Source organism: Callithrix jacchus, chromosome 22, assembly GCF_049354715.1.
Source record: "Callithrix jacchus isolate 240 chromosome 22, calJac240_pri, whole genome shotgun sequence".
Lineage (NCBI taxonomy): Eukaryota > Metazoa > Chordata > Mammalia > Primates > Cebidae > Callithrix > Callithrix jacchus.
Window position 1 is genome coordinate 9,890,951 of NC_133523.1, and position 21,699 is coordinate 9,912,649.

Genomic DNA, 21,699 nt, shown 5'->3' on the forward strand with positions numbered 1-21,699 from the left:
GGGCGGAGCCAACGTGCATTTTTCTGAAATACCTCCTTCCTCTCTTGACAACTTGCTTTCTGCCGCTATTGGCTCTTGAACAGCAGTGAGTGACGGTTCTCTTATCCAATAAGCCCGCAAGACTGTCCCCAGGGGGAAGGTTTACTCAACCATAGGCCCGTGCCTCGCTTTCATTGGCTCGTTTGCTCGAGTGGCAACGCAGCCGGCCAATCGCGTGCGGAAAGAGTGCTTTGGGCGCAGCCCCCGGGCCGGGGCGGGAGGTCGCTCGGGTCGGGTGTCGCCTGAGAACCGGATGAGGCGGCGACCGTGAGGCCGAGCCGGGAGCGGGCGTCGCGCCGAGGCCCGGGCAGGCGGGGAGCAACGGTACAGACACCGCGGGGACAGGTCGTTGAGGATCGTCGGCGGGCAGGGAGCGCAGAGCGCTCAGGCCGGGAGCCGCCGGCGCCATGGGCAACCGCGGGATGGAAGAGCTGATCCCGCTGGTCAACAAGCTGCAGGACGCCTTCAGCTCCATCGGCCAGAGCTGCCACCTGGACCTGCCGCAGATCGCCGTGGTAGGAGGCCAGAGCGCCGGCAAGAGCTCGGTGCTGGAGAACTTCGTGGGCCGGTGAGCGGGCGCGGCGGGGACCGCGGGCGGGCGGCGGCCTAGGACGCGGAGGGCTGACCGGGAATGGCGCGCCCTGCGCCGCCGGCGTAATTGCGGCGCTTGCGTGCCCGCGGCGGGGACAGGGACGGGGAGGCGGGCCCTGTAGGACGCCCTGGGCTGAGGTCTCCCTGCAGGGTTTGGGGAGCTGGCCGGGGCCTCAGGGGCTGTGTCAGGGGTCGGAGGGCCGTAGGACCGGAGGTGCGCTGGATCCCTGGGGTCCATCTGGTCCCAGCTTTCGTGGGTAAACTCTGCCATCTGGTTGCTGTGCGTCTGGGGTAGATCCCCCTTCTGTTCTTTCGGGCCGTCAGTTTATCAGAGGTGAAACCGGCCATCTAGATATCTATCGGGGCGACCCCTGCGGTCAGGCTGGCTTGTTCTTGTATCTGGAGCTGCCCCCGCTGTCTGGTTGGCTGTCTCTCTGTCCTGGGCAAGCCTCCCTGCCACCACCATTTGGTTGTCCATCTGTCCAGTCCCACCTGGCAGCCCCCTGCTATCTGGCTAGCTGTCCATGGTGACCTCTGCTGTCTGGCCGCCCATCCGTGCCCCTCACAAACTTTAATACTGAGCAGTCCCTCTGTTGGGTGACACCAGCTGACCTCCACTGTCGGACTGGCTAGCTGGCTCCTAGGGGACCTTGTTGTCTGGTTCTCTCAGGCTGACCCTTATAGCTTGGTTCCTGGCTAGCGCAGGCTTCTCTCTTCCAAGTGAATTCTTCTGTCTGTCTGTCTATCTTTTAGTCTGCTCTTGACTACCCTGAGTGTCTGGCCCAACGCCTCTGTAAGTGGGTGGTGGGAGGGTAGAGGGGAGAACAGAGCTGAAGGATGAGGTTTGAACTCCACTTCCCATCTCAGTTGGAAGGAGGACGCTGGGGGTACCTTACTTCAGGATTCCTTCCAGGGCGTTAGAACACTGGGGCCCACCTCCTAGCTACAGCCTGCAAATTGGGGGTCCTCCTTTGGAGCTTGGGAAGGGGCTTCTTGTCTGATCAGGCCTCAGCAGCTAGCGCTGGAATGTAGCCTTCTCTGGACAGCTCTGAGAAGCCATGGTGTACCAATCTGCCCAGTGGGCAAACTCTACTCTGGGGGCTGTTTCCAGGATTCAGGAAGCAAATGAATGGGAACAGCCCGTGCAGCCACCTCTCCCTCCCACCAGCCCTCTTGCCTCTCTTGTCTCGCAGATGGGCGGCCACTTCACCATTCCAGGAACTACTCGTTTAGGTGGTGTGGCTGCCAAATGATAACATCCTCCTCCTGTCATTATTGTCATTGTTATTGTTGTTATCAATGTCAAAGGATAATGTTCTTTCTGGATTCAACATCTTGAATCCCAAGTGAGGATAGGGGTGGAGGCTCTGTTGTCATCCCCACCTTAGCTGAGCTGGGAGGCTCAAAAGGGACTCTGTTCAGCCAAGGCCACCTGGCTGGTAAGGCCCCGTGTCTATTATCCCAGAGCCTTGGGGCTTTGCTCCCAGCAGCACGAATTTCCTCTTTTGCTGCCTTGTCTCTGGCGCATTGCCTTCTGTCTACCATGGTGGAAAGGCGTGGACTTGGCAGCCAGCTGGGGCTGGCCTGATCTCGGCTGGACTGAGTGCCCATCTTCCTGCCTGCCCAGGCTTCTGCTGGGGGTGTTTGCAAAGCTCTATCTCTTTCATTTGCCCTGTGACCTAGCGCAGTTATCTTGGCCTAAGCCTTGGTTTACTCTCCTAAATAAAATTTTTTTTTTTTTTTGAGACAGAGTCTCACTCTGTCATCCAGGCTGGAGTGCAGTGGCATAATCTCGGCTCGCTGCAACCTCTGCCTCCCTGGTTCAAGTGATTCTCCTGCTTCAGCCTCCCAGGTAGCTGGGATTAGAGGCATGCACCACCACACCCAGCTAATTTTTATATTTTTAGTAGAGACATGGTTTCACCATGTTGGTCAAGCTGATCTTGAACGCCTGACCTCAGGTGATCTGCCTGCCTTGGCCTCCTAAAGTGCTGAGATTACAGGCATGAGCCACCACGTTCAGCCCCAGGAGTTCAAGACCAGTCTGGATACCATGACAAGACCTCATTCTACAAAAAATAAAAAAATTAGCCAGGTAGGGTAATAGTTTCACACCTGTAGTCCCAGCAACTCAGGAGGCTGGTCCTGGGAGGATTGCTTGAGCCGTGATCACACCATTACTGTGCAGCCTGGGTGACAGAACCAGATCCTGTTTCAAAAAAAGAAAAGAAAAGAAAGTGCTTATCTATTGCAGTGCCTGGCACACAGTAGGTCTACATGGATGGGGCTGTTGCTGTTTATCTGGCTGGTTCCTTTCCTGTCAGTGATGAAAGCTAACCAGAATGAAAGTGCTTTCAAGTGACACACTTAAGCCTTATGAGGGCAGCATTACTGTGATCCCCATTTTACAGAGTGGGAAACTGAGGCTCAGATAGTTGAGCAGAACATTCTCCCTGGAGAACATTCTTAAGTGAGGAGGAGTCAGGTGCTCTGGTTTGGGAACCTGGGTCTCTCTTGTCCTTACCTCTCCTCAGTCCCTCTACCCCTTTCATTTCCCTCCTGTCCACCACAGTATCTGGCAGCTGCTGGCCAGCATGGAGCTGGCTCCTGTGGCAACCTCCTGGAATCCTGCAACGCAGGAGTTGCTTGTTACGAGTATTTTTTTAAGTGTAGTCTCAGTCTTTTGCCCAGGCTGGAGTATAGTGGTGTGATCTCAGCTCACTGCAACCTCCACTTCCTGGGTTCAAGCGATTCTCCTACCTCAGCCTCCCAAGTAGCTGGGATTAAAGGTGCATGCCAGCACACCCAGCTAATTTTTATATTTTTAGCAGAGATGGGGTTTCACCATGTTGACCTGTTCTTGAACTCCTGACCTCAGGTGATCCGCCCACTTTAGCCATCCAAAGTGCTGGAATTACAGGCGTGAACCACCATGCCTGGCTGAGTCAAGAGTATTAATTCAGTGACTGAAAACCAAAGTTGCAAAAACACCTCTCTTTGGGTATGAGGGGTTCAAACAAGGCTTGCTTATATTTTATTTTATTTTTTTGGTAAGAGATAGGATCTCTCTTTGTTGCTGAGGTTGGAGTGCAGTAGTGCAGTCCTGGCTCGCTGAAGCCTCGAACTCCTCTGCTCAAGCAATCCTCCTGCCTCGGCCTCTAAAAGCACTAGGATTACAGGTGTGAGCCATTACGCCCAGCTTGGATTTTCTAAGGATATGGTCCGAGTGGGATCAGCCCAGATAGTTCAGCCCTGTAGGAGGTATAGATCACTAGCTCTGGGGGCCGGGGCCTGCCTGCTGGGTCTTTTGCTTTACCTTCATAGCTTTTGTTTTTAGTGAGCTGCCAACATTTAAAAGTTAGATTTCCAATCGATGTCTGGATTTCTTGTAGTGCGAAGACAGGCAGATCTATAGAGTTTAGAGGTGTCGTGCACTGGGTGTGGGCCTAAGGCCTGGTTCCACCATGTTTGGCTGTGTGACTCGGCCAGGTGGATTTGGCATTCTGGGCCTCAAATTCCATTTCTGTAAGCTGAGGGTGGTAACTGGTACCCTGGGGCCTGGATGAGTGAGTGTGTGCTGCGTGCAAGAGTCTTATAAGCATGGTTGCTGTTGTTATGATCGGTATTATCTGGCCTTGCTGAGCCTTTGTCTCGTGGCACTAATGGCTTCAATTTCAGAAGCAGCAGCCACTGTCCCATCAGACTAAGGCCACTCCAGCTGCCGCAGTCCCCACTACTCCCTGGCACTCACCCAGGCCCAGTTCATATTTGCCTGGAGCCTCCTGGCCCTGGAACCTTTGAGTTTGAGACCCCTGGCTTGTCTGCCCTGCATCAGCAGATAGAACTGTGGCCCTAAGGAGAAGGGAGGGCATTGCTCCCTCTTGACCCTTCTCATTTAGCCTCAGGAGCTGGCCAGAGGGAAGGCCTTGGGCATTCCCTCACCCTAACCAGAGCAGGAAGAGGCTGAGGCCTCCAGCTTCAGTTGCACAGGACGGGCCTGGTCCCATGAGGTTTACCTCTGCAAGCCTCAGTTTCCTCAGCTAGGAAATGGGGCTGTTGATAGACCTCATTTATCTGTTTCAACTCATAGGGTAGGTAAAGTCACCTGGTGTTAGTCATTTGATACTTGTGAGACCTTGGGCAGGGGATTCAGTCCCTCTACTTTATTTTTATTTTACACTGTCACCCAGGCTACAGTGCAGTGGCACAGTCTTTGCTCACTGCAGCCTTGACCTCCTGGGCTCAAGTGATTCTCCTACCTCTCAGCCTCCCAAGTAGCTGGGACTACAGGCACATTGTCACCGAGCTTGGCTAATTTTTCATTTTTTATAGATACAGGGTCTTGTTGTGTTGCCCAGGCTGGTCTTGACCTCCTGACCTCAAGTGATCCTCCCGCCTCAGTCTCCCAAGGTGCTGGGATTACAGATGTGAGCCATTACAGCTGGCAATTTTTGTCTTTTTAATAGAGATGGGTTTTGCACCATGTTGGCCAGGCTGGTAACAAACCCCTGACCTCAGGTGGTCCTCCTGCCTCGGCCTCCCAAGGTGTTGGGATTACAGGCTTGAGCCACCATGCCCAGCCCTCACTTCTTTAAAATATGAGTTATAATAGCACTTCTTTCCCTTTCTTGAATAGGGTTTAAATGAGACAGTTTAGAGGGCTTGGCATAGAAGAAGTGCTTAAAACATTAGGTGTTGTTCATTTGTTCATTGAAAATGTTTCCTGAGCACTTTAACTGTGTGCCTGGGGACATGGCCCTGAGCAAGTTACCAGAACCCCTGCCCTGGAGGAGCCGGGCTTTTGGCAGGAAGCAGATAAAGGAGAAACACGGACCACGCTGTGGCTCAGGCCCGCAATCCCAGTTCTTTGGATCCAGGCAGGAGGACTGCTTGAGCTCAGGAGTTGGAGACCTGCCTGGGCAACACAGTGAGACCCTGTCTCTACAGAAAAAATAAAAAACATGAGGTGGGCATGGTGATGCCCAGCTCCATGGTTCCTCTCCCAGCTACTCAGGAGGCTGAGGCCAGAGGATCACTTGGTGATGGCTGTAGTCCCAGCTACTCAGGAGGCTGAGGCCAGAGGATCACTTGGTGATGCCTGTAGTCCCAGCTACTCAGGAGGCTGAGGCCAGAGGATCGCTTGAGCCTGGGATTTCAAGGCTGCAGTGAGCTGTGATCACACTACTGCATTCCAGCCTGGGCGAAAGAGCCAGAAGGGAGAAGCATGGTTGAAGATGATAACTGTGATGGAAAAAAGGATCAAGGAGCCAGATGACGGAGAGAACACAGTTGCAGGGGACACATTTTATTTTATTTTTTTATTTTTTACTTTTTTTTTTTGAGACGGAGTTTCGCTCTTGTTACCCAGGCTGGAGTGCAATGGCGCGATCTCGGCTCACCTCAACCTCCGCCTCCTGGGTTCAGGCAATTCTCCTGCCTCAGCCTCCTGAGTAGCTGAGAGTACAGGCACGCGCCACCATGCCCAGCTAATTTTTTTTGTATTTTTAGTAGAGACGGGGTTTCACCATGTTGACCAGGATGGTCTCGATCCCTTGACCTCATGATCCACCTGCCTCGGCCTCCCAAAGTGCTGGGATTACAGGCGTGAGCCACCGCGCCTTGCAGATTTTAAACAGGGAAGTTGGTGACATTTTAGCAGAGCCTTGAAGGAGGTGAGGAAGGAACCCTTGGAGACTGGGGAAGAACATCTAGTGCAAAGGTCCTGATGTGGGAGGATGCCCAGAGGGAGGGAGATGAGATCTGGGAGGCATTAGGGTGGGACCAGGCCATGAACCTTGGGCGCAGGGAGGCTGTCTGAGCAGAGGGAGAGCTGGTGGCTCTGTTACTGTCCCTCTGCACCTGGTCAGGCTGAGGGCTCTCCCCTTTGATTTCCGGCTTCCACTCGATTTTCTCAGTGAGCCGACTCCCAACACGTGTAACTACACCATTTTACTTTCAATAAGAAGCAGCTGTGCCAAGGATGTTGGCATTTCCAGCTGTATTTTTATTTGGTCTTTGGGGATGAGTCTCTCCAGGGAGATACGGATGAGATGCCTGGGCACTGCCGCTGCCTCGCTGGGTAGGTGCCGCACCGGTATACATCGGATGCCCCTTGGCTCCTGTCCTCCCTGCCAGATGGAGGGGCATGTGTTGTGGTCCTTGGGCTGCTTTGTGCCTTAACACATCTTATCAGTTTAGAGCCACTTGGAAATGACAACTTCTGTTTCCACTGACTTTCCTTCTGGGCAATGACAAATTGCATCTTGAAAAGGCCATGCATGTCCAACTGCAGTGACTCACACCTGTAATCCCAGCACTTTGGGAGGCTGAGGCGGGCAGATCATGAGGTTGGGAGTTTGAGACCAGCCTGGCCAATGTAGTGAATCCTCATCTCTACTAAAAATACAAAAAATAGGCCGGGCACAGTGGCTCACGCTTGTAATCCCAGCACTTTAGGAGGGAGGCTGAGGCGGGCAAGATCACGAGGTCAAGAGATCGAGACCATCCTGGCCTACATGGTGAAACCCCAGCTCTATGAAAAATACAAAAATTAGCCAGGCGTGGTGGCATGACCCTGTAGTCCCAGCTACTCAGGAGGCTGAGGCAAGAGAATCGCTTGAACCTGGGAGGTGGAGATTGCAGTGAGCCGAGATTGTGCCACTGCATTCCAACCTGGGTGACAGAGTGAGACTCTGCCTCAAAAAAAAAAAAGAAAAGAGAAAAGAGAAGGCCATGCAAGGCTGGACCAGGGTGGTCTTCAGTACTGGGCCTGCCGGAATTGGGACAGCCCAGAGGCATCTGTGGGAATATGGAAGTCTTGATGCTGCCACACACCAAAAGAGTGACCTCACTTCTCTGGGCCTCAGTTTTCTCATCTGGAAAATGGGAGCGTGGTGGTCTCTGCCTCCTGAGAGTGGACTGAGTATCACGTAGGAATTCCTTGTGAAACAGGTAGTATTTGTGGTCTTGTTGGTTGGTTCTTGTCTCCTTTTATCTGGGATTAGGACTCTGATGACAGTTGATGGTTTCTTTTTTTCTTGCTCTGTCCCGCAGGCTGGAGTACAGTGGCATAATCATGGCTCATTGTAGCCTCCAACTCCTGGGCTCAAGTGATCCTCTCACCGGAGTCTCTTGAGTAGCTGGGACTACAGGTGTGTGCCACCCACCGTGCCTGGCTAATTAACTTTTTTTTTTGTAGAGATAAGGTTTTACTTTGTCTCAGTCTGGTCTCAAACTCCTGGGCCCAAGCGATCCTCCTGCCTTGGCTTCTCTAAGTAGTGGGATTACAGATGTGAGCCACCAAACCCTGCTTTGGTTTCTATTTCCATAAAGAGAAGGAATTCATCATGACTCTCTTGATATAAATGGAGCGTCTATCAGTGCAGGCAATGCTCTAGCCTGCACTGATAGACGCTCCATTTATATGGCGTGGGATACCGCTAGGACCAGGACATGCAGCCATGCCCTGTTCCCCAGATCCTGAAATGTCGACCAGAGGCTGTTCCTGGTTCCTTTCTACTCTGGAATCATGGCTGCAAACAAATACTTGGCCGTGAAGAGTTATCTACACCCATTTTGTGTATCATGGTGAGAAATTGGGAGAAAAAATGCCCAGCATTGGATCACTTAAGGTCAGGAATTCGATACCAGCCTGGCCAACCTGGTGAAACCTCGTCTCTACTAAAATACAAAAATTAGCTGGGTGTGGCAGTGGGCGCCTGTACCAGCACTTTGGGATGCCAAGGCAGGTGGATCACCTGAGGTCAGTAGTTCGAGACCAACCTGGCCAACATTGTGAAACCCCGTCTCTACTAATACAAAAATTAGCTGGGTGTAATGGTGGGTGCCTGTAACAATCTCAGCTACTTGGGAGTCTGAGGCAGGAGAATCACATGAACCCGGGAGGTGGAGGTTTTGGTGAACCAAGATTGTGCCATTGCACTCCCACCTGGGTGATAGATTGAGAGTCTGTCTCCCCTAAAAACAGCCCAAAGATAGGAGATTTGGCTGGATGACCGTGCCCTGACAGCCAGCTATCAACCGGCTACTCAGAGGGATCTAAAAGAATCTTTAATGACCCAGAAAGCTGCACAAGACCTGTTAGGTACCAGATGAAATGGGCTCTGGGATCCCATCTTGTTTAAAACAGTTGTATTTGCTCAGTGAAAAGACTGGAAAGACATACTCTGCCCTCACCCCACATGTGAATTGTCTCCCCATGTGATTCTTGGTTTGTTTTTGCTGGTTTGGGGATTAGGTTTATAACCAGGAAGACAGATTTCTCCAAAGCTTCGCTCTAGGCTGTCCAAGTTCTTTTTCAGAGTTATTTATTGAGGGATAATGGCCCTTGCTAAATTCATAACATTGAAATCCCCTGGTAATAAGCTGGATTGTTTCTAGATGAGGGCGGAAGATGTCCTTGTGGACAGTTCTAGATTTAGAGAGGTTTTCTTTTTTTTCCTTTTCTTTCTTTTTTTTCTAGAGACAGGGTTTCACCATGTTGGCCAGGATAGTTTCAATCTCCCGACCTCATGATCCACCTACCTCGGCTTCCCAAAGTTTTGGGATTATGGGCATGAGCCACCACGCCCGGCCTACCTTTCTTTTTTATCTTTTATTTTTTTAGAGACAGGGTCTTACTCTGTCTCCTAGGCTGAAATGCAGTGGTGTGATCACAGCTTAATGTAGCCTCAACTTCCTGGGCTCAAATGATCCTCCCACTTCAGCTTCCTAAGCAGCTGGGACCACAGATGTGCACCACCATCCCCAGCTAATTTTAGGAAATTTTTCGTAGAGGTAGGGTCTCACTATTTTTTGCCCAGGGCTGGTCTCAAACTCCTGGGCTCAAGTGATTCTCCTGCCTTGGCCTCCCAAAGTGCTGGGATTATAGGCATGAACCACTGCGCCCGACTTAGATTAGATTTAGAGATTTCAGAGTTGGTTTAGGAGGTAGAGGCTGGCCGGCCATTGAATGGAAGGCTGTCTCGCTTTCGCGCTCTCCCCCAGCGTTTACATTTGGCTCACAGCCACATCTGCCAAACTTCTGCCTAATTTGAATGAAAGTGCTGAAATTATAGGCTCCTTGACTACTGAAAAAAAGTGAGAACATCATCTAAACCATAATTTACTGGGGTTGCCAACTACATGCTGTAATTAAGCCCTTATTGTGTTAAAGCTTTGGAAAAATCCAGGCCAATAATGAGATATTTATAGGGCATTAGCTATGATCTGAATAAAGGGAAAATGTGGCCTTGCCTCTGAAGCAGGATGGCAAAGAGAGGAAAGGCGGCTGTTTCCAGGTGTGTTTTGGGTTTCTCTGAATATTGGCAACTAGGTTCCTGCTGGGTGGTGGGGAGTTTTCCCCTGTGGCATCACCTGTCGCTTGAACCGGGAGCTGGATGACTGTTTCAGTTTCATCTGCTGCTTGATGTTTATGATGTTAAGAGCCAATGTTAGCCTGAGTGCGGTGGCTCACGTCTATGATTCCAGTGCTTTGGGAGGCTGAGGTGGTCAGGTCACAAGGTCAGGAGTTCGAGATCAGCCTGGCCAATATGGTGAAACCCTGTCTCTACAAAAAAAAAAAAAAAAATACAAAAATTAGCTGGGTGTGGTGGGGCAGGCCTGTAGTCCCAGCTACTTGGGAGGCTGAGGCAGGAGAATCGCTGGAACCTGGGAGGTGGAGGTTGTGGTGAGCTGAGGTTGCTCCATTGCACTCCAGCCTGGGTAGCAAAGAGAGACTCTATCGTAAAAAAAAAAAAAAAAAAAAAAGCCAGTGTTTATGGAGAATCACCATGTGCCACATGTGCAAAACCTGACCAATGTCCTCTTTGTCCAGGGGTGGCAGCTGCTGCTCTTAGTATCCCTGCTTTATAGGTAGAGAAACTGAGGCCAGCGAGGGAGGCTGGCCTGAAGTCACACAGGGAGGCGCACACAGGAGTGGGAGCTTGAACTGGATGTGAGTCCTCTAGAGCCAAACATCTGGGTGCCTCGAGGGTGGGGAGATGTGGGCCTGGCTCTTGAGCAGGGCTGAATGTGGACACCATGGCATTTGTATAGAGGGAGCAAACAGCTCGTGGCTTTGGGGCTTTGGGGATGCATCAAGGTTGTTGGTTGTGTGTCCAACCGGCATTTTTTTTTTCTTAAGAGATGGGATTTCACCATGTTGGCCAGGCTGGTCTTGAACTCCTGACCTCAGGTGATCCACCTGCCTCGGCCTCCCAAAGTGCTGGGATTACAGGCATGAGCCACCGCACCCAGCTGCAACCGGCATGTTGTAAACAGCTCCTACTCTGCACCAGTTGCTGGGCAGCCAGCCAGGACTGGGATGGACGGGACAGGTGAACACTTAAATGAGCAAGAGCATTGTGGGTCAGGCGCAGGGGCTCACACCTGTAATCCCAGCATTTTGGGAGGCTGAGGTGGGAGTTCAAGAGCAGCCTGGCTGGCATGGTGAAACCTCCTCTCTACCAAAAAATACAAAAATTAGCTGAGCATGGTGGTACGTGTCTGTTATCCCAGCTACTTAGCAGGTTGAGGTGGAAGGATCTCTTGAGCCCATGACTTCGAGGTTGCATTGAGCTATGATTGAACCACTGTACTCCAGCCTGGGTGACAGCAAGACCCTGTCTCAAAAAAAAAAAAAAGGCTGGGCACGGTGGTTCACGCCTGTAATCCCATCACTTTGGGAGGCTGAGGTGGGAGTTCGAGAGCAGCCTGGCCAACATGGCGAAACCTTGTCTCTACTAAAAGTACAAAAAATTAGCTGGGTGTGGTGGCGGGCACCTGTAATCCTAGCTACTCTGGAGGCTGAGGCAGGAGAATCGCTTGAACCTGGGAGGCGAAGGTTGCAGGGAGCCAAGATCATGCCACTGCACTCCCGCCTGGGCAACAAGAACGAAACTCCGTCTCAAAAACAAACAGAAGCGGCCGGGCATGGTGGCTCACGCCTGTAATTCCAGCACTTGGGAGGCCGAGGTGGGCGGATCACCTGAGGTCAAGAGTTCGAGACCAGCCTGACCAACATGGAGAAGCCCCATCTGTATTAAAAAAACAAAACAAAACAGCTGGGGACAGTGGCTCACACCGGTAATCCCAGCACTTTGGGAGGCCAAGGCGGGTGAATCATGAGGTCGGGAGATTGAGCCATGGTGAAACCCTGTCTCTACTAAAATAAAAAAATTAGCTGGGCGTCGTGGCATGCGCCTGTAGTTACAGCTACTCAGGAGGCTGAGGCAGGGGAATCGCTTGAATCCAGGAGATGGAGGTTGCAGTGAGCCAAGGTCGTGCCACTGCACTCCAGCCTGGCAAAAGAGCAAGACTCCATCTCAAAAAAAAATAGAAAAAATATTCTGAAGAGTGGCAAGTGATTTACTGTGCACTGCACTGAGTTGGGGAATGGCTGTAGGGGCTGCTTCACATGGGGCTTGCTGGGATGGCGTCCTGCGGTGGAACAGCCCCGCCAGGACTTGGGGCAACAGCATTGAAGGCCCCCTTGGCAGCAGGTGCAGAGGCCTCGTACACACCCGGCCAGCTGAGTGCCCCCTTCGGACTGCAAAGAACCAGTAGGCACATGAGAGGACACTACGTGGAATGCCAACTTTTCTAAATTTTAATTATACAGGTGGAGCATGGAGACAGTGTTCTTGGAAAAAGGGAAACCATTACAGATGAGGAGGAGCACACCGCCCATCCCGTCCCTTCCTCCTAGCTCCTCCTGGGGGCACCACTGTTACTTTAGGGAATATGTAGCCAGACCTCTCTGATGTTTCTGTACTTAGGTACGTGCTGGTACCTATGGAGAATACATGGCACCATTACGGGTATTTTTTTTTTTTTTTTTAAACAGGTCTTACTCTGTCACCCAGGCTGCAGTGCAGTGGCACAGTGGCACAGTGGCACAGTCATGGCTCGCTGCAGCCTCAGCGTCTTGGGCTCAAGCAGTCCTCCTAGTTCAGTCTCCGGAGTACATGAGGCAAAAGCACATGTCAATATGACCAACTAATGTTTATAATCTTTTGTACAGATTGGGTTTCTCTTGTGTTGCCAAGGCTGGTCTCAAACTCCTGGGCTCAAGCGATCCTTCCGCTTTGACCTCCCAAAATTCTGGGATTACAGACATGAGCCACCTCACCCAGCCATATGCATGTATTTGTTGTGTGAAAGTAGCTAAGGCCAGAAGTGGTGGCTCACACCTGTAATCCCCAGTACTATATGGGAGGCAGAAACCACATGGCTTGAGCTCAGGAGTTCGAGACATGCCTGAGCAACATGGCGAGACCTCGTCTCTACCAAAAATACAAAAATTAACAGGCATGGTGTTGCATGCCTGTACTCCTAGCTACTTGGGAGGCCGAGGTGGGAGGATCGCTTGAGCTGGGGTAGGGGTGGAGGTTGCAGTGAGCCCAGATTGCGCCATTGCACTCCAACATGGGTGATAGAGTAAGACCTTGTCTTTTTTTTTTTTTTTTTTTGAGACGGAGTTTCGCTGTTGTTACCCAGGCTGGAGTGCAATGGCACAATCTCAGCTCACCGCAACCTCCGCCTCCTGGGTTCAAGCAATTCTCCTGCCTCAGCCTCCTGAGTAGCTGGGACTACAGGCGCACACCACCATGCCCAGCTAATTTTTGTATTTTTAGTAGAGACGGGGTTTCACCTTGTTGACCAGAAGGGTCTCAATCTCTTGACCTTGTGATCCACCCGCCTCGACCTCCCAAAGTGCTGGGATTATAGGCATGAGCCACCACACCCGGCCGAGACCTTGTCTTAAAAAAAAAAAAGTAGCTAAAAGTCAGATTTGAATGAATTTCGCTGTACAGTCACAAAGGGGGATGAGCAGCCAGGATCCTGCAGCCACCAGGACAGTGCCTTTGCATGTCAGAGGACAGTTCTGCGTCTTGCTTTTGGGGACTCAAAGCCTTCCTGGGAGTGCAGAGACCCTGAAGCAAGGACATCTTCCTTTGGAGGAGGGTGGCCCGTGGAGATTTGTTCCTGTCTATACAAAGAATACTAACAGTAACAGGCTGAGACCCTGAGGTTGGGCAGTGCGGGTGTCTCTCTGGGCTGGCTTTGAAGGCTGTAAGATGGGGCCAGCAGTGTCCCCTTCCCGGTGAGAGGGAGGCCCTGTATGGCAACCCTTGGAATGCCCCTCTGACTTTCGCTTCCTGCCTGGCTGCTCAGTGGCCCTGACAGGGGCGGGCACCACTGCTCTTTCTATTACAAGAGACCTCCAAAGGAGGTCTGAACCTGTTCCCACTGCAGACTCATGGGGTGGTAGACAAGAGGCCAGCAGAGCTGTCCCAGGCCCTGGTGACACCTCCACGCCCAGATAAAGGAAGAGCAGGTGACTTGGAGCCTGTCCTGTGACACACTTTCATCGAAGCTATGACAGCCTTTCAGGGCTGCAATCCTGGTGGGCGAGTCAAGCAGGCAGGAGCAGCCACAGCTGGCGTGACCCCGCCTGCCGGGTGATACACCCTGGCACGACCAGGCCGGCCCTGGAGGAAGCCCCCAGGGCAGATCAGGGAGGGACACAGCTGTCTTGGCCATGAGACCTCTGTCTTCTGTGTGGATACACAGGGTCCTTCTGGAGGGTCGCAGCCTCCATGCCCAGGAGGCCTCCCAGCTTTTGTACGTTGTTCCTTTCTACCTGCTTGGGCATTGAAGAGCTCCATCAACAGCAGGGGACAGTGACTGAGAGGCCACAAGCCACTGGCTCAGCTTGAGGAAGGCTTCCTGTGGTTTGGGCTGATATATCTCCCTGTCTTGCAACACTGAGTTCCCTATCGTCTGGCCGGAAGCCACTCAGACAGAAGCCCAGCCTCTGCAGTGCCTGCCCTGGTGGCAGCACCTGGCACAGGTTGCTGTGAAGATCAGGGCAGGCTGCCTTCTGAGGTGGGGAGGCCCCACCTGGAATCTGCTCCCAGCACTGGGTGAAAATTGATGCACTGGCTTGATCTTTTTTTTTTTTTTTTTTTGAGACAGATTTTTGCCTCAGTCTCCCGAGTAGCTGGGATTACAGGTGGGTGCCACCATGCCCAGCTAATTTTTGTATTTTTAGTAGAGGCAGGGTTTCACGATCTTGGCCAGGCTGGTCTCAATCTCCTGACCTCGTGATCTGTCCACCTTGGCTTCCCAAAGTACTGGGATTACGGGTGTGAGCCACCGCGCCTCACCTGGTGCACCAGCTTGATTTTGAAACTCTTTTCTGTTGAAGGTGTTATTTAACTGTTTACTCATTGTTTAAAAAAAAATCCATTCTGTCTGGAAGCGCACAGAGTAAGGCTGAGTGTCCTTTGCTTGGGAACGACCTCTATCAGTGTGTGGCTCTTGCTAGTTTTGTGTGTTTTGTTAAATATATTTCTAGGTGTGAATAGCCCCTCCTCATCTACCCAGTGAGCGTGTAAGTCTAGCAAAACACGCTCCCGCTCACAGTCCAAAGTCTCTACAGAATGTGACTGTCTTGCACCACGTCCCTGCTGTATTTAGTGCCTCCAAGCGTGTTGGGTTTTTGTGGGGTTTTTGTGTTTGTTGTTGTTGTGAGAAGTTCTGCTCTTGTTGCCCAGGCTGGAGTGCAATGGCGCTATCTGGGCTCACTGCAACCTCCGCCTCCTGGGTTCAAGCAGTTTTCCTGCCTCAGCCTCCTGAGAAGCTAGGATTACAGGCGCCCGCCACCATGCCCAGCTAATTTTGTACTTTTAGTAGAGATGGGGGGGTTCCATGTTGGTCAGGCTGGTTTTGAGCTCCTGACCTTGTGATCCACCTGCCTCAGTCTTCCAAAGTGCTTTTAATAAACTTTTTATTTTGGATTTTTTTTTTTTTTTTTTTTTTTGAGATGGGATTACAGGCACCTGCCCCAAACCCAGCTAATTTTGTATTTTTAGTAGAGTTGGGGTTTCTCCATGTTGCCCAGGCTGGTCTCGAACTCCTGAGCTCAGGTAATCTGTCCACCTCATCCTCCCAAAGTGCTGGGATTATAAGCGTGAGCCACCGTGCTTAGGCTTTGTTTTTAAGAAACTTTTCATTTTGAAAATTTTTTTTTTTTTTGAGATGGGGGTCCCACTCTGTCACCCCGGTTGGAGTGCAGTGGCGTGCGTGATGTTGGCTCACTGCAACCTCCACCTCCTGGGCGCAAGTGATCCTTCCACCACAGCTTCCCAAGTAGCTGGGACCACAAGCGCGCGCCACAATGGACGGCTAATTTTTTGTGTTTTTGGTAGACATGGTTTTGCCATGTTGCCCAGGCTGGTCTTGAACTCCTGAACTCAGGTAATCTGCCTGCCTCAGCCTCCCAAAGTGCTAGGACTATAAGCATGAGCCACCACGCTCTGCCTAGAAATAGTTTTAAATTTAGAGAAAATAAGCTTCAGATTTACAGAAAGTGCAAAGATAATACAGAGAGCTTCTGTACGTCCTTCACCGGTGTACTCTAATTGTACATTTCTTAGAACCAAGAAATTAATTTCCTGGTTACTCCGGAGGGGGGGCGGGAAGATTGCTTGAGTCCCGGAATTCAAGTCCAGCCTGGGCAACATAACATCTAAAAATAAATTAATGAGGCCAGACATGGTGGCTCACGCCTGTAATCCCAGCACTTTGGGAGGCTGAGGCAGGTGGATCAACTGAGATCAGGAGTTCAAGACCAGCCTGGCCCACATAGCAAATGCCGTCTCCACTAAAAATACAAAAAATTAGCCGGGCATGGTAACATGTGCCTGTAATCCCAGCTACCTGGAAGGCTGAGGCAGGAGAATTGCTTGAAACTGGGAGGCAGAGGCTGCAGTGAGCTGAGATCACCTCACTGTACTCCAGCCTGAACAACAAAGCTAGACTCTCTCTCAAAAATAAAAATAAAAGAATAAAAAAAATGAATGAATGAAATTAACCTTGGTATACTACTATTAAAAACATGAGACCTGGCCAGGTGTGGTGGCTCACACCTGTAATCCCAGCACTTTGGGAGGCCAAGGTGGGCGGATCATTGAGACCAGGAGTTTGAGACCAGCCTGGTCAACATATCAAAACTCCGTCTCTACTATATAAAAAATTATCTGAGTGTGATGGTATATACCTGTAGTTCCAGCTACTCTGGAGGCTGAGATAGAATTGCTTGAACTTGAGAGGTGGAGGTTGCAGTGAGCTGAGATCAAGCCATTGCACTCTAGTTTGGGTGACAGAGCAAGACTCTGTCTCAAAAAAAAGAAAAAGAAAGGGAGGCCAGGTACAGTGGCTCACACCTGTAATCCCAGCACTTTGGGGGGCAGAGGTGGGAGGATTGCTTGAACCTAGGAGTTTTAGACCAGCCTGGGCAACATAGTGAGACATCATATGTTAAAAAAAAATTAGCTTGGCTTGATGGTGCTCGCTTAGAGTCCCAGCTCCTCTGGAGGCTGAGGCAGGAGGATCACTTGAGCCCTGGAGATCGAGGCTGCAGTGAGTGATGATTGCACCATTGCACACCAGCCTGGGCAACAAAGCCAGACCCTGTCTCAAAAAAAAAAAGCCAGAATATTTAGATTTCTTCATTTTTTCCCACATGGGATTAATTTTTTTTTTTAATTTTTTTGTGTAGATGGGATCTTGCTCTCTGGAAGTATATATAGTGAGAAATTTTAATTTTCAAAGAAAATGACCCCTTTTCCTGCCTCAGAATCCCACATCAATCTCACATTACATTTAGTTGTAAGAGCTCCTTAAGCCTTTTTCTGGTCTGGGAAGCACCTCAGCCCTTCCTTGTTTTCTATGATCTTGGGAAGTCATGGAATGTCCCTCAATTAGGGCTTATCTGGTATTTTCTCATGGTTAGCCTGGGATTTTGAGTTTTGGGGAAGAAGGCCACATTGGTGAGGTGCCCTTCTCCTCTGTGAATCTTATCAGAAGTACATGATGCCGACAGGTTTGATAAATGATTGACAGGGATAACTGGTGACGTTGACCTTGATCTCTTGGCTGAGGTAGGCTTGCGAGGTTTTCCCACAGGGAAGTTCCTGTATTTTTGTTCTTTTCATACTTTATCCTTTGGGATCATGGAGAATTTTATTTATTTATTTATTTGAGATGGAGTCTCGCTCCTGTTGCCCAGGCTAGAATGCAATGGTACAATCTCAGTTTACCACAATCTCTGCTTCCCAGGTTCAAGGGATTCTTCTGCTTCAGCCTCCCAAGTAGCTGGGATTACAGGCATGTGCCACCATACCTGTCTAATTTTGTATTTTTAGTAGAAACGGGGTTTCTCCATGTTGGTCATGCTGGTCTTGAACTCTTGACCTCAGGTGCTCCACCCACCTCGGCCTCCCAAAGTGCTGGGATTACAGGTGCAATCTGCGCCAGGCCTGGATAATTTTTTGTTGTTGTTGTTGTTGGAAATAGAGTCTCACTCTGTCAACCAGGCTGGAGTACAGTGGTGTGATCTTGGTTCACCGCAACCTCCGCCTTCTGGGTTCAAGGGATTCTCCTGGCTCAGCCTCCTAAGCAGCTGAGACTACAGATGCTCACCACCACACCCGGCTCATTTTTTTTTTATTTTTAAGAGATGGGGTCTCACCATGTTGCCCAGGCTAGTCTCAAATTCCTGGGCTCATGTAATCCTTTTGCATCAGGCTCTGAAAGTGCTGGGATTACAAGCATGACCCACCGTGCCCGGCCTTTTTTGACACTATTGAAAAGACCATCCTTTGTCCCTAAAGTTGCTTTTGTCTGAAGTTAGTTGGGCCATTATTGTGTGGGTCTGTCCTGAACTCTGTTCTCTAACATTGATGTGTGGCTCTGTCCTTTTGCCAAAATCACATTTCTTTTTCTTTCTAAATAGAGATGGGGGCTGGGCGCAGTGGCTCACGCCTATACTCCCAGCACTTGGGAGGCTGAGGCAGGTGGATCACTTGAGGTCATGAGTTCGAAACCAGCCTGGCCAACATGGTGAAACCCCGTCTCTACTAAAAATACAAAAAAAATTAGCTGGGTGTGGTGGCAGGCCCCTGTAATCCCAGTTACTTGGGATCCTGAGGCAGGAGAATCTCTTAAACTCGGAGGTGGAGGTTGCAGTGAGCCGAGATCGCTCCACTGCACTTCAGCCTGGGCGACAGAGTGAAACTCTGTCTGAAGACAAAAACAAAAACAAAAAATAGAGATGGGGTCTCGCTATGTTGCCCAGGCTGGTTTCAAACTCCTGGGCTCAAGTGATTCTCCCACCTCAGCCTTTCACAGTGCTGGTGTTACAGGCACGAGCCACCACGCCCACTCATTTCTTTATTGCTGTAGGTTATGGTAAGACTTGAAATCAGGCCATGTGAGTCCTCTTTGTTCTTGCTTCTCAAAATTGTTTTGTCTAGTCTAGTTCCTTTGCCTCCACATATATATTTTAGAATCAGCTTGTTGATTTCATAGAAAAGATCATTGTGTATCAGTACGTGGAAAGCTGCCGTATTCGTTTTTTTTTTTTTTTGAGACAAAGTCTCTCTCTGTCACCCAGGCTGGTGTGCAAGTGGTGTTGGGATTACGGACGTGAACCGCTGTGCCCAGCTGGTACTATTTTATAACTGTGTATTATTCCGTCCACTGTCACTACCCCCAGGACCAGTGCAGTTTCTGCCTCCTCAGTCTTACACCTTTAACCTCAGTGTCCTCAACCCCCAGGCTGTTCTCCCTACAGTGGACAGAGGGACCCTGTTCAGAATATCCTTCCTGCTGGAGGCGGTGGCTCACGCCTGTAATCCCAGCACTTTGGGAGGCCAAGGCGGGTGGATCACGAGGTCAAGAGATTGAGACCATCCTGGCCAACTTGGTGAAACCTTGTCCCTACTAAAATACACAAAACTAGCCAGGCATGATGGCGCTTGCCTGTAGTTCCAGCTACTTAGGAGGCTGAGGCAGGGGAATTGCTTGAACCTGGGAGGCAGAGGTTGCAGTGAGCCGAGATCGTGCCACTGCACTCCAGCCTGATGACAGAGCAAGACTCTGTCTCAAAAAAAAAAAACAAAGAATATCTTTCCTAGCTGGGCGCTAGGTGGAAGGATCCCTTGAGCCCAGGAGTACGAGACCAGCCTGGGCAACAGAGCAAGACCCCCATCTCCACAAAACATTTAAAAATTAGGAAGGCATGGCGGTGCTTACTTATAGTCCCAGCTACTTAGGAGGCTGAGGTGGGAGGATTGCTTCAGCTCAGGAATCGGAGGCTGGAGTGAGCTGTGATCCTGTCATTGCATTCCAGCCTGGGAGACCCTATATCCTTCCTCTACTTGGCTCTTAGTTCCCTCAGGGTAAAAATAAAGTCCTCCCTGAGGCTCCATGATGTTCTCAAGCAGGTGAGCCTCAGTCCCACCTCAGGGCTTTTTCACATGCTGCTTCCACTGCCTGCCCTGCTCATCCCGCTGCCCCACAACCCTATGGCTCATTTCATCTGCACTCTAAGGCCTCCTCTGCCCTCAAGGCTCCTTTCCAAGAGGCTCTTCCCCCCTACCCCCCACCCCCCGCCCCACCGCCCTCTTCACCACTCTGCTAAAACGCCCCACCCTGTTCTCTCTGTCCTCTTCCCCTGCTTAATTTTTCTTGGAAGCATTTGTCATTCCTGTCATTCTTTCACCTATTTGTTTGGCTTCTTTTTTTCTTTTTTAAGCTGGAGTCTTGCTCTGTCACCCAGGCTAGAGTGTGGTGGCACAGTCTGCTCACTGCAACCTCTGCCTCCTGGGTTCAAGTGATTCTCATGCCTCAGCCTCCTGAGTAGCTGGGACTCCAGGTGTACTTCACATGCCTGGCTAATTTTTGTGTTTTTAGTAGAGACAGGGTTTCACCATGTTAGCTGATCTCTAACTCCTGACCTCAGGTGATCCACACGCCTCGGCCTCCCAAAGTGCTGAGATTACAGGTGTGAGCCACTGTGCCCAGCCAAAAAATTCTTTAAACATCAGGCACAAGGTGTGGTCTGACTTGCAGTTTTCCAAGCCCCTGGGGCAGGAATGGGGGCATGGAGCCTGGGGGGAGGCTTTGCCCTGAGGCAGGAGACTTGGCCTCAGGACATCAGGGTAGAACAGAGTTGGAGGGGATGGGTCTGGGTGTCCAAGGCGGGATATGCCTAGAGATGTGCTGTAGGAGTAGCACAGACCCAAGAAGCCAGATGGGGCTGTTCCTGTCACATGCGACATTGTGGACTGGAACTGCCTGGATAGTTCCTTATGGCCTGTCTCGCTATCATGCTGGGAGAGTCTCAGGGTTGGAGGGAACTGGAACGTGTTTGCCTGGAGGTCACTGCCTACTCCCCTCTAAGGAAGGGGCCTCCGGGAGGCTGGCTGTGGAATGCAGACTGTGGGCGGTGCCCGCCTGCCTGCATGCAGTTCACTTGGGCTCTCAGGGTGCTACAGAGCTGGAAATCCACACATGGCTGACCACCCCTTGAGGGCTGCAGAGACGCAGTGAGCGTTCACTTTGCCCTGACGTCTAGAACTATCTCCTCCAGTCCTCACCACACCCCATTTGACAGAGCAGGACACCTATTGCAAGATGGGAGAGACTTTGCTGACAAGGTCCCACAGCTGGCATGCGCCAGGCTAGCTGGGGCACTCAGGTCACCCACTGCTGTGGGGAGCAGTTAGGATGACACCGAGGGTACCTAGGAGGGTGGAGTTGTGAGCTCCAGGACCCCACATTTGAGCAGTTTCCCTGACACTCTTAAAGTGCTGCTTGGCCGGCCAGTTTTTTTGGGGCCTTCTGAGTCTAGGTGAAAGTCACAAGGTCAACACTGGCCTATGATCACGGTTATAAAAAAGTTATAAAACCTGACATTCAGATCACATTGGAGACTAAAACAGCAAGTTTTCATTTGCATGCCTCATGTGACCTCAACAGCAAACCCTGCTGTCCATACCCAGGAAATGGGGATGTGCAGAAAAAAACCCAAAGTGGAGGACATCATCCTCCATGTGTGATCCAGTCTCTGCATTGCAGGTGACCTGCAGCACTACAGCCTGCATTGCTTCCTGGACTAGCTCCCGAGATTGACTGAGCCAGTTCCCTGCCAGTGGACATTTAGGTCATTATTGGTTTTCATTCCACAAAGCACTGCCCTCAGGGAGTTGGCTGTCT

The 21,699-nt window shown here is 50.9% G+C and overlaps 1 protein-coding gene across 20 annotated transcripts in view; it reads left to right on the plus strand.

Moving 5' to 3' along the window:
• Positions 1 to 283: 283 nt before the first annotated feature.
• DNM2 (dynamin 2) overlaps positions 284 to 21,699 on the plus strand; it is a 108,338-nt gene continuing 86,922 nt past the window's right edge. For all 20 annotated transcript variants that reach the window (XM_054250457.2, XM_078360590.1, XM_003735489.6 and 17 more), the window contains exon 1: positions 284 to 607. In XM_054250457.2, the coding sequence (XP_054106432.1) occupies positions 447 to 607 (161 nt within the window). In that variant the 5' untranslated portion in view covers positions 284 to 446. The remainder of the gene's footprint in view (positions 608 to 21,699) is intronic.